This window comes from Mandrillus leucophaeus, unplaced genomic scaffold (genome assembly GCF_000951045.1).
Source record: "Mandrillus leucophaeus isolate KB7577 unplaced genomic scaffold, Mleu.le_1.0 Scaffold300, whole genome shotgun sequence".
Taxonomy (NCBI): Eukaryota; Metazoa; Chordata; class Mammalia; order Primates; family Cercopithecidae; genus Mandrillus; species Mandrillus leucophaeus.
In genome coordinates this window covers 1,242,768-1,259,892 of record NW_012103144.1, presented here as the reverse complement: position 1 = coordinate 1,259,892, position 17,125 = coordinate 1,242,768, and the positions used below count along the sequence as shown (strand labels likewise).

Below are 17,125 nucleotides of genomic sequence, written 5' to 3'. Positions count from 1 at the left end.
TCTTTCTTTCTTTCTTTCTTTCTTTCTTTCTTTCTTTCTTTCTTTCTTTCTTTCTTTCTTTCTTTCTTTCTTTCTTTCTTTCTTTCTTTCTCTCTCCCTCTCTCTCTTTCTTTCTCTCTCTCTCTCTCTTTCTTCTCTCTTTTTTTTTTTTTGACACAAGGCCTCACTCTGTCACCCACAGAGGAGTGCGCTGACATGATCGTAGATGGCTGCAGCCATGAACTCCCAGGTTCAAGTGATGCTCCCACCTCAGGCTCCCAAATAGCTGGGACTACAGGCATGTGCAGGCACTACAGTCAGCTAATTTTTTAATTTAAATTTTGTAGAGAAGGGGTCTCACTATGTTGACCACGCTGGTCCCAAACTCCTGGGCTCAAGCGACCCTCTCACCTTTGCCTCCCAAAGTGTTGAGATTAAAGGCATGAGCCACTGCATCTAGTCTGTACTGATTTCTTAAAAGCGAGCTTGTCCAACCCACTGTCAGTGGGCCACAAGCGGCCCAGGATGGCTTTGAATGTGGCCCAATACAAACTTGTAAACTTCCTTAAAACATTATGAGGTTTTTTTTTTAGCTCCTCAGCTGTTGTTAGTGTTGATGTACTTTATGTGTGACCCAAGACAATTTTTCTTCTTCCAATGTTGCTCAGGGAAGCCAAAAGATTAAACAGCCCTGTCTTAAAGTGACCTAACAATAAAAGGGCACCATAAATAAGTATATGTTAAGTGCATATACTTAGAAAACAGGTGCCAGGTCTTCCTCACTTAGTATCAAACAGCAAGTGTTTGACAGTTTACATTAAAGTTCATTTTTCTTTATCATTCAAATTCATGTGTACCATTTGAATTATTATTTCTACATGAAGATAATATCCCATTGTCAATATCAGATCTTGATCAGATCTTGATCTCTTTTGTATATCTGTAGTAAAATGTAGGTCTATGACCATAAAGACTAGATTCAAGCCAAGCAAATGACATTTGGGGGAAGCAATTTACCATTGTGCAAAGCCTAATAGCCTAAATGCATCTCTGCAGCTGACCATCTCATCTGAAATATGTATCTATGCCCATAAGACTATCAAAATCTGAGTTTTATTATAGAATATTTTAAAATCTATGTTTAAGTTCTTCCAATGCAGGGGCTCAAATATATATAATTTAAAATGAAGAGAATATCACCAAAAGTTGAGATTCATCCACAATTCTTTAGTGGCACACCCATTAGTGGAAGTAATCAGGATTATTTCACACAGGAGTAATTAACGGTAATAATCAACAAGAGGGCACTATTAAGTACATTAATCTAAAAAAATTCTTACAAAACTCTTGTAATTAGAAAGTGATCCCTTTAATGTTTATGTTGCTGCTCAAGTTACAATAAAAGTCCACATTATCTATGCTACTTTCCATTTAAATCTTAATGCAAGAAATCATCCTGAACTTTATAGTCAGAAAAAAAATACAATAGTTTCCCTAAAGTTTATTCAATTTTCCTAACACATCTATATGCTATATCAATAAAATTATATAAAATATTAAAATGACATTTAAAAATCATTGCCAGAAACTCTGATGAATGCAGACCATAGTGTAATTCACCCTTTAAGAAACATTTTAAACCAGCATACTTACTTTCAGACCCAGCAATGCACCCGATTCTTTGGGCATGGTTGTTCTCTTGTTAAGAATAACACGTCCAATTAATCGGTCCCCCTCTTTAGATGGCTGCCACGTTACAGGATGCTGTTAAAACATGAACGAGTTTAAAAAGTAATATATACAGAGTAGAATGCATTCAGCTATAAAAAGAATGAAGTCTTGTCATTAGAGGTAACATGGGATAGAACTGCAGAACATTATGTTAAGTGAAATAAGCCAGGAACATGTTAGTTCCTGCATGAAAGTTAAACACTGCATATTCTCACTCACATGTGGAAGCTAAAAAAAGTTGATGCCGTAGTAGTACAAAGTAAAATAGAGGATAATAGAGGCTGGGAAGGCAGGGAGAAGGGAAGGATAGGGAGAAATTTGTTAAAGAATACACAATTACAGCTATATATGAGGAATAAGTTCTGGTGTTCTATAGCACTATAGGATGACTATAGTTAATAATATATAGTTTCTAAAAGTTAGAAGGAGGACATTGAATGTTCCCAATACAAAGAAATGATAAATGTTTGAGGTGATGGATATGCTAATTACCCTGACCTGATCACTATACATTATATGTCCTGAAACATCACTATGTACTGTATAAATATGTACAATTATTATGTGTCAATTAAAAAATAAAATATAAGACAAATAATAGGAACAACTGGCAGAGTAACTTAGAAATCATTATTGAAAAATATTTTCATTTATAATATCAACCTAAAAATATTTTTAAATCCTAAGGAATTGATAAATAAACTGGGCATATCCAGACAAAAATATTATTCAATGGTATAAACAAACCAAAAAGCATTACCAAGCCACAAAACGACAGCGAAGAACCTTAAATGCATATTGTTAAGTGAAAGAAGCAAATCTGAACAGGCTATAAATTGTATGGTTCTAACCATGGGACATTCTGGAAAAGGAAAAACTACAGAGACAATAAAAAGATCAGTGGCTGTCAAGGACTTAGCAGGGAAGAAAGGAGAGAGGGATCAGTAAGTGGTGCCAGGGATTTTTAGAGCAGTAAAAGTATTCGGTGTGATACTGTAATGGTGGATACATGACATTATAAATGTGTTAAAACCCACAGAATGTATAACATGAAGTATGAACCTAATGTACACTATGGACTTTGGTCAATAATAATACATCAATATTTGCTCATCAGTTATAACAAATGGACCACACTAATGCAAGATGTTAATAACCAGCTAAACAGGTGGAAAGGGGTGGAGTAAGGAAGTATATGGGAATTCTGTACTTTCTCCTCAAATTTTCTGTAAACTTAAAACTGCTCGAAAAGGCCTATTAAACTTTTAAAAAGTAAACAACTTGCTTTCTTTCCTATAGACACAAATTATCAGTTGTAGCATGATGCGATTTCCTCAGTTAAAAGACACTCTAGAGGAAATTTCAGTGGACTCCATCCTTGGCTTATAACTATATTTCATTTGTAGCAGAAATTTATACTAAAAGTTGCTTAAACTGGTTGGCAAATAAGTATACATTTTTAAATGGTTCTAAAATGGAATTAATTGAAATTTAAAAATATATCTGCTTATATAAAGAAAACTGATTCTGTATGTTGACTTGTTAATGTCAATATCCATAACTAAACATCTCAATCTTTCTTACAGTCATTATTTAATAATCGTTTTTTACTTAACTTAAAATTTGTTATAATTATTCAGTAATAACTGCTTTTTTCTTCAAAACTGTACTATCTTAAATGAAATCAGTATTTGCCCTTACCAAATGAATAATGGAGCAGATATCATATATCAGACAAAGGACAATGAACGAGCACACACATTCCCTAAACTTCAAACACACTTCCCAGAAAACTTACCGAACTAATAGGTGATGTCTCCCGGCTGTGCCACGTAGCAGGATCCAACCAATAATAATCCAAATCACCTGTGCAATAGAAAAAAGAATGAAAAGTGTAACGGTGTTAAAGAGAAGAGTGTATCACTTTAAGCTTTACTTCTTCAATCTATAAAGTAAAGCGTTATAATATCATAAGCTTGAGCGTGTACATTGCAGAATGATGCACATCTGTGTTGCAAAAGTTGTGACCTGAATCACTGGAATGAATGTATGCTACAAATGCACTTCATACAATGAATGACTACCTTTTTCTCTCATAAATCAGTCTAGAAACACATATAAGTGTACAGAAAATTAATAAAATTGAAATTACTACTACCACAAACGTTGTTATTCAAAAGGTAATTACTGCAATTTGCAAAACTCTATCCTATAATTTAAACTTAGTAAAAATGCCTAGTGACTTCCTGAATGCTGATTCATGTTGAAATTCTGTGATAAATTAATAGAAACACTGAGATATTTGCAGAGAAAGAGAATTATATTTCCCCACAAAAGAAAAATTGATCATTAAATTAAAAGCTACTTTAAGAAGTCTTTGAAGTTTAAAAAAATGACAAAAATTCATCCTAAACACTTTAAGAAAACAAAAGTTCATTGTATCCCTCAATAACCTGACTTAGGTCTTGAAAACTACTACTCAGGATTCTTCTCTCATTCATGCCCCAATTTCTCATATGGTGGTTCAACCCCTTGTCTCACTCGTATTATCCTAAGTGAATCTATTAATATTATACATCTAATATGAGTGAAACATGGAGTTGAACCACCATATTATATATATGTGTGTGTGTATATATATATGGTGAATATATATATGGAGAAACTATATATGGTGAATATATATACGTGGTGAATACTCAATCTGCAAAAAATTGTTCCTTATAGGCAAAGGACCAAAAGCTGATGTTTCTGGGTAAGATTCAATGGTGATACTCAACACACTTTATTATGAAAACAGTGCTATCAAGCAGTGCTATTCTATGATATAGAAGCTTTGTAGAACAATGATGTTGAATGGAGAATCTAATTTAATTGGTTTGGTACTGGATAAATATTACGCATAGTCTGTCAGATGATTCCAGTGAGCAGCCAGGACTCTTACAGTATCCTGTAATAAAACGGATGCTACAGATATTGCAGCTTAACAAATTTTGCTTTTTCCAACTTTGGTCATACATAGTTTTGTAGCTATCTACTAAATATTGCCAACAAATGTAAATGTAAAAAACACATTCATTATTTTAGCATACAATACTTGTACATAGTTTAGTATACAATCATACCTCCTTCATATTCTGAATGGCTTCTAATAGTTTTCATCATTACCCATTAAAATATAACACTTTTGCTTAAAGACTTATAAAAAATAAAATCTAAAATCTAAATACTTAGTTGTAAACTATATTTGTTTTTTCTATCCCTGTAATTACTGTTTGAAAGATATTACTGAACTCCTAAGCACTCTTAATTGGTCTTTATAACTCAGATTTCACTATTATTAACGGAACAAGCAACACCCAACAAAACATGCTCCTAAAATATTCAGAATCTAGTATTTCATTAATACAAAACATTTTCCTTGATTATTTTTGTAATAGTTGATTAAAGATATTGACTGCCAGATGGCATAGCTGCAAAATGGTAAATTCATGGTATCTGCATGTGGAGTCAACACAAAAGCACCTTGGTCCTAACAGCCAATGGAATCCCCAAGGAACTAATTCACTATTCCCATTAATTTAGAATCATGAAATATGTCAGCTGCTTGTGTCTATGGAAATGTCTCAAGTTCATAACTAGCCAAGTTCAATGAAGTGTTGTAATTTTGAAAATCATTTTTTGTGAAGGATTTAAAAATTTTTATACTATACCTTGTGAAAAAGTAGGTTATTAAACTTAATAAACACACAACTATCAAGGCAGAAATAAAAGTCAGCTAAATTACACATGAATTTTCTATAAAGAGAACTAGTGTTTTCTAAACCCAGGTCATTATTATTAGAGTATGTAACAAGGCATAAACATGTATCTCTATCGCTATAATTTAGAATTGTGTATCTTATGATGTCTAGTGTTAAAGCACAATGGATTTCAATAAGATCAATCAATGCCAATTAAACAAAATTCCCTTCAAATAATATACATGCACGATTGAGCACGTGTATGTTAATATACTTAGTAAAAGTAAGTTTTACTTACTTTAATTTCATTCCTCTAATTTCAAATATTAAATATCTATTTAGCAATTTACATGACAGCTCTACTTGACCAAGTGAATGTGCACGTAGTAAAGGAAACCTTATCTGTCCCAAAGCCTTGAAGTATTAGAAAATTTGAACTTCCTGACTATCTCTAGAAGTAATATGCAGCGTATTTTTAATATCATTATAATGAATAATAATAAAAGATGGAATTCAAACCAATTCTAAGATTGGCTCGCAGCAACTCACAGTAATGAATAGCAATTTCAAATACATACATGTAGTCACCTTCAAAAAGAGATTGTTCTTTCTAGATATTAATAGAATAGATTTCCATTAAAAAAAAAAAAGTAAATTTCACAGACCAAGAATCAGAATTATCCTTCCCACGTATTTGCTGAACCTCTTAAAATATTTTCGTCTTTTACTTTTTTGAGTCCTCTATAGCAGGATGTGAGTTGGAACTAAACGAAACATTGAAGAAAATAGGTTTATGGAATGTTTTTATGCACTGCATACACAAAAAGCCAAGTGAGTTCTAAGAACAGGTTTTCAAGTTGAGACAAGGTAAGATATTGACACGTGGACACGTACCATGATCAGCACACACGAGTTAAATATTGTTTTAGTTACACTGTGATATTAAAAATACACACATTTTAATATTTTACAGGGATATTCATTTGGGAAACAGTCTTCTCATAGACAAGAGTTAAAATCTGAAGTCTAAGAACTAAGATAAACTCTTAACTCTGGATTAATATACTTAAAATACCACTTTGAAATGTTTCTTCATATTTCAGAAGTCTATTTAAGATGGTTCCATGCCTACAATGGAAAAGTATGTTTCCACTTCCCCTAGATTATACAATAGAGGAGCTAACTTTGGAATAAATAAGCAGTAATTTGCTATACAGCAAAGTCCTAGAAAGTCTAATTTCACCTAACTAGAGGTCAGGAATAAGAAACAAATATTACTTAATAGTGCTTATTATCTAGGTATTACAATAAAATGAGAAGATACACTTGTTAAATTTCATCATTAATCATACAATCTATAAAACATTAAAGTGTATTTTATAAATCAATCTATGTGTACTGTTGCAAAATTTATATAAATTATCTTTCACAATTGAATTACTGTCATTCACGATTGAATTATTGTCAAAGTTCCTAGCATAGTGAAAATACTGGTCCTCAAATACTTTTTGTTAATTTTATTCTAAATTCAGGCCAATATTCACTCCCTAAACATATCTGAAGGCAAACACTGCATAAAATTAGGTAATACAGATTTTTGTCCCTTGAGCTCAAGGCCTAAAGCAGGGCTAGAGGCCTCTCCAGATCACGGGGCTTCAGCAAGAACGTCTTTAACAATTTTAAGTAACTTAAAATCAAATTTCTTGTTTTGGTTCTAGGACCAAGAAAAGGTATAAATCCTTGGGAGAGTTGCATATTATCTCTAGCCATTAGGAGTTCATTAGCGCTATTGTTTTCTAAATGCATCTTAGAAATTTCACTTTGGATGGCAGCTATGTTTACCACCAAAGATACTCAACATAAATTACAATCAAAGAAATACAAATCAAAACCACAATGAGATAGCATCTCATACCTGTTAGGATGGCCTATTATAAAAATTTAAAAAGAAATCAGTGTTGATGAGAATGTGGAGAAATTTTGGAATCTTTCTACATGGCTGATGGGAATGTAATCAGTACAGTCACTATGGAAAACAGTATAAATGTTCCTCAAAAAATTAAAAATAGAACTACCATAAGGTCTAGCAATACCACTTCTTATCCAAAGGAATTGAGATTAGAATCTCAAAGATATATCTGCATTTCCATGTTCACTGCAGCACTATTCACTATAGCCAAGAGGTTGAAACAATGTCCACAGACAAACGAATAAAGAAAACGTGGTATAAACATACAACATAGTATTACTAAGCCTTGAAAAAGAAGGAAATCCTGCCATTTTTGACAACATGGATGAAACTTGAGAATACTGTGCTAAGTAAGCCAGATAAGGAGGACAGTGTTATACAAGGAATATAATGAGGAGTATAAGTAGTACTATATGAGGAATCTAAAATAGTCAAACTCATGGAAACAGAGAATAGAGTGGCAGTAGCTAGCAGATGGGGAACAGGGGAAATGGGGAGGTATTAGTCAAAAGGTACAAAGTTTCAGTAATACAAGATGAATAAACCCTAGAGATTTACTGTATAGAATTGTGTCTAGAGTTAACAATACTGTGTGTCATACTTAAAAATTTGCTAAGAGGGTAAATCTTAACTTTAAGTATTCTTATTACAAAAAAGAAAATAATAAAGAGGGTGGAAGTTTCGGAGGTGATGGATATGTTTATGGCATAGAATGTGGTGCTAGTTTTAGGAGTGGATATTTCTCTCCAAACTCATTAAGTTGTATACAATAAACATGCCTAGCTTTTTCTATGTCAAATATACCTCAATGAAGTGCTTTTTTAAAAAAGAAAAATATTTCCCTTTTAAAGTTCCGCTTTGTTCATAATTGCACTCTGCTTCCATCCTAAAATCAAGAACATCCCTGTGTCTTTCTCTCTGATATGTAACTTTGATAATTCAGGTAAACTTAAGTATTATTGAATTGATTTACGTAAATGTATCGATTATTATTTATTAAGTTATTGGTGTGACAAAGATGTTTGTATTCAGAAATTATTCACACTCAGTGAAACCTCCAGAGTTGAACTACCCCAGAGAGTGATTAAATATTTGCTTGAAGCCGTGTGGTGCCACCTTTATGTTTTACAATTTTAGGACACAGGCAAGGAAACTCAGTAGCTGGTCCAGGGAAAGAGGAACTTTATTAACATATTTGGTAGAGGCAGTACTCTTTCTGGTTGTATGTATTGTTCGTTAATTTGAGAGCAAATTTTTGGGTTGCAGATACCACCATGACACAACTCTACAAAGCAGTTATATGGAACTCAGAATCAAAATTTCTGGCTGAATCATAAGCTCAGTCATTCAACTCAGAAGATAACTCTCACAGAACCCCTCTTTCTTCTGAGGGTAGAATGAGATCATGTGCACGAAACTGTTTTATAAGTATAGAGCACCACAGAAATCCACATTGTCAGAGTATAAAAATGTATACTAAAAACAGTTTGCATTTTTATAATTACAAGCATTTCTGTCAATTCCAATAGCATGTACAAACTAAGAAAAATGTATTTTTCTACCCAGTTTATTTGAAATCTTGAGTAGTCACAAACTTCATTATGCTTTAATTTCTCCATCGACATTATTTTATGCTAATATTTATAATCATATTCATATAACACTTACAAAATCAGCAATTACGCAGTAATAAGAACTTTGCACTGAGAGTTGGAGACTTGTGACTAATCCTAAATCTGCCATATTAGGTGCATTCTCTTGATAATATCTCCTCATCTCTATTAACCTTGTCCTCTTTTACAAAATAAGAATAGTGCCTTTCCCCTCATAAGCACTTTATGAGGATTAACTGAAATATGTCAGTATTGTGAATTGTAAAGGAGTTTAGAAATAGAGCTTAATGTCTCATTACACACTTAAGATGAAGAATATGAAATCATGGTGTTAGAGATCAGACTTACAGTTAATTAGTGATTGCAAACAAAATATACGTAATATCTGTAATCTTTGCAAAATATGCTTTGAAATGGGCTTAGAAAAATGATGAAGTCCTGTTGTTTGTAAAACTTATTAACTGGCCAGATTATTCAAGATATCCCTAACAATGTTTCCTTGAAGCCAGCTTGTATTATACCTTAAAAATTATTTAGTAGACAATAGTCGTAAAATATATTTTAATATTTATTTTCTAATAGGTTGTAAGCTTCCTAACTTTCTGTAACTCAATTTTTTGGGTTTATATTCCTTAAAAAATTATCTAAACAATAATAGGATTGACGGTAGTAAGAAAATAACTATTCTAAGTTTAAACATGAAATACGGTTACTGTAGATAATGGGGCTTTGAGAAAACACAGAAAACATTGTGGGTTTGCTTTGAAAAGGGTAATTGGTATTGAGAAATTAAAAGAAATTGGAGATAGTAAATATCAGTCATCGGATTAATTCTTCCTAGTTTTAAAAGTTATGTACATTTATATAAATTTAGATTTTGAGATAACATGAAGCTTTGGGGTCCAGAAACATTCCCAAAACACCATGATGTTCAATGCCATCTTTCTTACCTCTATATTGGCCTGGTGCTATAAGGCCTTAGATAAATTTTATAAATTAAAATTCCAGAAACCTTGGACACCAAACACACAAACACATACATACACATGCATGCACACACAACTTTGTGCCTTAGGATTATAAAATAAGGATGTGGTCATGGTCTTCAAGAAATGTAGACCATACTGTATTATCTGTATTAAATGACAATGAAAATGTATCTGAATAAAAGTCTCCAAGGTCATTGATAATGGCCAAAATGCTTTCCACACATAACAGTTTGGAGAAGAATAAATTTCATGTGTAAATATGACCTGAGGCCTAATAACTGAGAAATTTCTCCCCCAGAATCTAAATATAGAATAGTAAGGTAACCTGGATAACAAATCACAAAATTGACAATCTTAGGGATACTTGTTTTTTCAACACAATGACTCTTCATAAATAAGAATTTGGGAAGTGCTGTACAGCAGAGGGAAATATTTTACTGCAACTTTCCAACTGACCAGGCTTCCACATTGACACTGAGTATTCCATTCACGTGGGAGAACAGGTTGTCAAGTGCAAAGTCGCGGAATAACCAGCCAGGAAACCCTGTGGAAAAAATTGGGGTTTATTTGTTTTCATTGTTTGGGGACTGGATGTTAACCATAGGTTTAAGAAATTGTTGTGCTGGGCAAGTTCACAGCAGTGACATTACAAGAACAAACTCTACATATAAATATCTTTGATAAAGGAAAATGTTAGTCCTTATCCAGACCCAGGCAACACTAGCAAAATAGCATTAAGTTGAAATAACATTCTGAATGTCAAATCAATTTTTACCTGCCTCTATATCCCAAAGACAAGGAAATAAAAATGTAAAGATGGATATATGCTTTTAGTGATATAAATGAAAATAGTAAGATGATAATAAAGATGAATTTTAAGGGTACACAGAACAAAACAGAAGTACTTATGTGGGACTGATACTTCTTATTTTAAAATATACTATTAATCTACAAAAAAAGTAGAAAACTAGAAAAGTTTATACTGTAGCAAATAGTGGGTAATATAAACCAGTTTTGACACCAGAGATCCCTTGAGTGACTATGAATAGTTGTTTTTGCCTTTCTTTTCTATTTTATTCTACTTATTTTTTGGTTTGTTTGTCTTTGTTTTCATTTTGGCTATGCAAACAAATAATTTATAGATAAATTAAAGGACTTTATTTTTAAGTTGGAAATTCCTTGACTGGCAGTGGAAAATCACCAGGAATAGAAGTTTGGAGAACATTTTATTTTATGCCTCAGCATTGTTTTTGAGAAAACTTCTAGATAGCCATATTCATAAAACTCCAAAATTACAGCCATAGGAAATGAGATTGCAAAACACTGCAGTCACTGATCTAAATCTCTGACTCAATGCAAAAGGGGTCAAGCTTTATAAAGTCACTTTTTTTCAACTGTACTCCAACTCCATGTGACAGAAGTAAATAATTTAAATAAGATAAACCACAAAAAATTGAGGATAAAGAAGCAATATCAACAAATCCATATGGATTGTATATACAATTTTTATTAAAAAGCAAACTAAGTTAATGTTGGTCAAAGATTAACTTACTGACTCAAGAAAGAAACTATCTTCCAGGCGTCCTAAATATTTGACTGAATAAATAGTTCTAAATCTATATTTCCAGCATAATTATTTTAAGATATCTTCATGTTAGAATTGTTACTTTAAAAAATAAGTAAGCCTCACTGACGTAGACTAAAATTGTTCAACATTGGTTTCTTGGCTTTGTCACAGGTGCAAGAGAATCCAATTCCCAGCTTGCCTGGTTGTTTAAATACATAACTTCACAATCACTAGCTGCACGGAACTACCCACAAGTACACTTTAGAGAATATATCCTTGAAGATACTGCCCTACAAATTTCTGAAATGTTTAACATAAAGCAACAATATATACAGAAGTCTTTGTGAGGGCTATGTGGTAAATCAACTTATATTTTCTAAAACAAAACTATGAATTAATTCACACCATCAAACAACCATGCACCTGGAACACACTATATTTCTAGACAGTCCCTCTCCCCTCGCTGCCCCTACAGTTCCTTTTATTGCATTGTTCTTTATCATTACTATATCAGGGTGTTTACTATATAGATCACGGTGGTGATGATTCTGATAGTATGTGGATCATGCTGTTTCTGCTCCTGCTGATAATCTCCTCTATGAAATAACAGAAAAGAAACTTTCTTTTGATGTCAGTATCAGGAATAATTGCACTTATGCAACTGGTTTTTTTTTTTTTTTTTTTTTTTTTTGAGATGGAGTCTCGCTCTGTCACCCAGGCTGGAGTGTAGTGGCGTGATCTCAGCTCACAGCAACCTCCACCTCCCGCGTTCATGCCATTCACCTGCCTCAGCCTCTCAAGTAGCTGGAACTACAGGCGCCTACCATCATGCCCGGCTAATTTTTTGTATTTTTAGTAGAGACAGGGTTTCACCGTGTTAGCCAGGATGATCTCGATTTCCTGACCTCATGATCTGCCCGCCTCGGTCTCCCAAAGTGCTCGGATTACAGGTGTGAGCCACCATGCCCACCGCAACTGGCTTATTTTTATGTTAAAGATGTTGTGCATTTGTAATGAATGACACTTTTTTGTGTTGGGATATTTGTGATTAAATATGCAGTCTAATTTTCTACCCTTATTTTCCCTTACTGATCTTTTCTATGTATTTTAAATTTATTTCACATGGCTACATTTTTACATTTTCGTTGCTATTGTAAATCACTTCTGATATTAAAATAGGCTTTAAAATGACATTAACATAGCAATTAAAATCAGATTAAATGAATATGTACACAATATAATTTAGTATATTTATTGTAACTCTACTTTCATTAAAATGCAGTTTTCCCTCCATTAAACTCAAAATAACTTTGATTCAACAGAAAACAACAAAATGGAACTAATGTGCAAGTATTAGTTTACAGTAAATAGCAAGTTATCTTAATTTATTTGAGAGTCCTGCCAAAGGATGGGAAGTAAGTGAAAATGTCTTCTCATCTGGCAAAAAGCAATAGAACAAAATCTGAGCTCCTGGACTTTATTCCTAGAAAAACACACTAGGCCCTCACTCATAACTTTATAGCCACAATAATACAAGAGTTTCTTTGGTATTCAACCCCACAAAATCATTAAAGATGCACACTGTAAATGGGAAAATGGTTTGTTCAAATAAACACATTGACAACAACAATTATTCACAAGAAAGGGGACAGGGAAACCTAAAGAAACCAACAACAAATACACAAAAACAAACAAATCAGCTAAGAGTCTATGTGCCCTCAACACTGTGATACTGTGTATAGCTCTATGAACATAACTGTGTTAAAGAGTGCATGAACAGTTATATATGAACACAACTGGATTAAAGGGCAAAACATTGATGTTAAAACAATATCCATTAAGCAACAACTAAACACATTATAGCATGTAAATTTTTATAAAAACAAGGATGAAATCCCTTTATAGCTTTCCCAATTAAAAAAAAAAAAGGCTGGTAAATTATAATTCTGAGATAAATTTTAATTAAAACAATGTAAACAAATAGCAATAATCATAACAATAAGCTGGTTGGCAAATATTTGGCACATCGAAAAACTCAGCTGTCAATAATAAGGTATCTAAGCTAAGTTTTTACAATTAAGTCATTATTCATCAACGCAACAAAAAGCAGAAACAGCAACTGTTTATTAAATATTGCTTCAAATTAATCATGAATTTAATTTAAAGATTAAATGCACTGTAAATAACTCTTATCCCTTTGCATGTGCTATTTCCTGATATATTTTGAATGCAGTACAAAAAAACGGAAAAGATCAAGTGCTCTTTGCATAATATTCCCCACACAGAGTAGCTGAATTATCTTTTAAAGATTCTTAAATCAATGGCTTTCAAGTAAGAGCAAATCAAGTGAACAAAACTATATTTTTAGAGAATTATGTAACTGAATTAAATTGTGAAATTAAGAGCTATTAGGTCAAAAAAATAAAATTGCAAACCATTAGCACTGATAAACTATTCAATAACACTAAATTTGAAAATTAAAATTACCACTTGAAAGATTACATTTATAAAAAATTAAATGGAATATTATCTTAGTAATGTTAAAAAGTCAATTTTTCATACTTTATAATTTTTTATAACTCCATAACAAAATGTTCCCCATTGAGATATAAGGTGACATCACTCACAAAGACAGTAAATATCTTTAACCCAGTTCTCTCAATAAAAATGTGCACATTTAAGATTGACCTAATAATGTCACCAATCTTAACAATATAGCATCATTCTATTTCATCTAATTTCTATAAAAACCAACCTAAATGCTAGCTAAAATATCTTACTGATCACAGCAGGATTGAGCTGGAGAAATATAGAATCCATGAGAAATACCGAATTATAGTAATTATAATAATCCCAATATGAAGAAAAAATATCATAGCTTAATTTTATCTTTTATAAAACAAGACATTATGTTATATACAGGTATACTATAAATAAAATTAAAGGCTGGTCTCCATTTTAAAATAAAAGAGCCAGTCAATAGCACCTCCTAAACTCAACCTCAATTTCTTTTTAACTGGCAAGACCATAAGTAGCGTTTACCTTATAAATAAAATGTTTATTATTCACATTTGAAATGTATTTGTAAAGAATTTGTGATAATCGTTGCAACTGTATTCTAATGGCTTAGTTTTCAAATGAGAAACTCATTACTACCCTAGGCTAGCCATTTTGCATTATTTACAGTTGAAAGGGACTAAAAACACTGAAAAACAACATCTGATTGGCCTTTATAATTTAAATTATTACCAAGAAGCTCTATGGTTCTATTTGTTTTTCAAAGTGATGTACTAATAGTTTTAATGAGGAAAAAAAAAAAATCTCACACACACACACACACACACACACACACACACACACCCAGATCTTTGGGCCTACATAATCTCTCACATAATTATCACTGTATCACATTTCAGATCACACATATGGATGTGCACTTAGTTCACAAGTATGCAAACTGTATCCATTGTAATTTAGTTTTGTTAAACCATCCAGGAAATCTGTGGAGAATAAAGATATTATGTTTAAAGACTCTATATAGCAAACTCAAAGAGGACAGCTTCAAGCAAAAACTTCAGAAAGATTATTCTCGTTACAAACCACATGTTTCTTACCAATACTCAAAGGGTCTTTCATATTAAATAGATGTCTTAGAGCCCCTTATTCTGTGCTTAATTTTTCCATCACTTTTATGCCTTAATTGAATAGCTCTGATTACAGTAAAATCTCATAATAACAAGCCTTACCTAGAGAACTCTATAACTAAATGTCTGCCTAAAATAAAACTAGCCTCTGAAATCGGGAAATCACAACATATTTGTCAAAGAAACCTATTGTCATAAGAAACCTAGTCTCTGTCAAGCCATTCTAAACGGAAACAAGCTCAATGAACTTGCAGTCATTCCTGATGTCTTTGCTAATGTCAATGATGGGTCTAATCATCACATATTTATCTTTTGGAGATTTAAGCTTTGGGTGCATTTGTTTATGATATAAAATGGCAGAGCCCATGAAAACAGCAAATAGGAACTAAGGTTTCTTTTTTTTTGTTTGTTTTTTAGCAAGAGCAATTTGAAGCTGGTCTTGGGCTTACTCACTAACCATAGAGAGAAGTGGTGTACCTTTGTGTAGGCAGGACTTTTTCTACCACTGAATGTCAAGTACTTTTTTTGTTGTGACTTTTAAGGAAAGGATTATAAACCTGAGTTGTGCAAGTCCTTTTACATGGTCCATAATTATATTTAGGGGATCCACGCACTCTTTTAAATTCTAAGTAAAATTTTGTGTGCAAAAGTATTTTTTCTCCCAAGAGTCCATTGCTTTCTTTATTTCTCAAAGGCCTCTGATCTCTCTCCAAATTAAGAACAAATGGTTAAAGGGACTAAAGGAATGAGTGACTCTGAGTAGGGTATTATGATATGGACTTGCTGCTTTACCTTTAGCTCCCAGAATTATCCTCTCTTGCAGGTGCCTAGCCTCAGCAGTATGCTTTCATTAAGATCACTATTTAAGCCAGGCACTTAGGAAATCAAAAAACCATACTCAGAGAAAATGAGCTTTGTGAGTACATATAGAGAGCAAGGGAATTCACCTCAAAAAGCACTTTCATGACCTATCAAGACTCTAATGAATTATATTTTTTAAAAGCCTTTAATATAGAATAGGCAAGAGAAATATTACACACAAATATACTAACATCTCTTCTCTGATGAATACCTTAATTTCAAAGATATATGCTGAATAGGAAAATATAGAAAATATAACAAACTTTATATAATCTAAATAAGTGATTACAGAACATAATCCTGAAATAAAAGTAAAAAAAAAATTTAAGTGGATAAAAATGTTGTTGCAATTTGAACCTACTCAGAAGAACAAGTTTCAAGGGCTAAGCATTCTCTAGAGAGAAAAACAACAAAACACTGCAGGGCTAACATCCTCTTGTAACAACAACAACAAAAACCCTCAAAGCTATTTATAAGCCTAAAATATATGACAGATGTTATAGTACTGAAATACGTTTGTTAAAGCTCACCAGCCACTATATCAATATGCCCCCCTTTCTGAAGTCAGTTTTGAAATCTGTTCAATGTTTACAGTTCATCATGATAAGAATTTATTTCCCAGACATTCAAGACTCATAGAAGTCACATAAAACCTTCTCTAAAACTTATTTAAATTAACTATGCAATCAAGATTTTTGGTTACATTTCTGCAAGTAATTGACCAACTCATAATATGATTCTGACGATTCCCTTCTTAAAGACAAAAGATTGGCCTACTTGAAGCAGGTTACATAAAATCTAAAATCATTAGCCTACAACTTACAGGCCTGATAAGTATTTAAAAGTTTTCTTGACTACTATCATAGTATAAAATAATCACGAATTCTTTCATTAATTTATCTTCTTTTATAAATTGACATGCTTCTTCCCAATCTCCCTAGCCTTAGAAAATTGAGAATGGCAAGCATTTGTTTTACTTATTAAAAGTGTTTACAGATGACCTGGGGAAGGACAGAGGACAATATATAT

At 32.4% G+C, this 17,125-nt stretch overlaps 1 protein-coding gene across 5 annotated transcripts in view; it reads right to left on the bottom strand.

Moving 5' to 3' along the window:
• The window catches only part of RIMS1 (regulating synaptic membrane exocytosis 1), a 501,191-nt gene that overhangs the window by 167,103 nt on the left and 316,963 nt on the right, over positions 1 to 17,125 (bottom strand). For all 5 annotated transcript variants that reach the window (XM_011987097.1, XM_011987098.1, XM_011987100.1 and 2 more), the window contains 2 exons: positions 3,509 to 3,576; positions 1,633 to 1,743 (listed from right to left, as the gene is read on the bottom strand). In XM_011987097.1, coding sequence (XP_011842487.1) covers positions 1,633 to 1,743; positions 3,509 to 3,576 — 179 coding nt within the window. The remainder of the gene's footprint in view (positions 1 to 1,632; positions 1,744 to 3,508; positions 3,577 to 17,125) is intronic.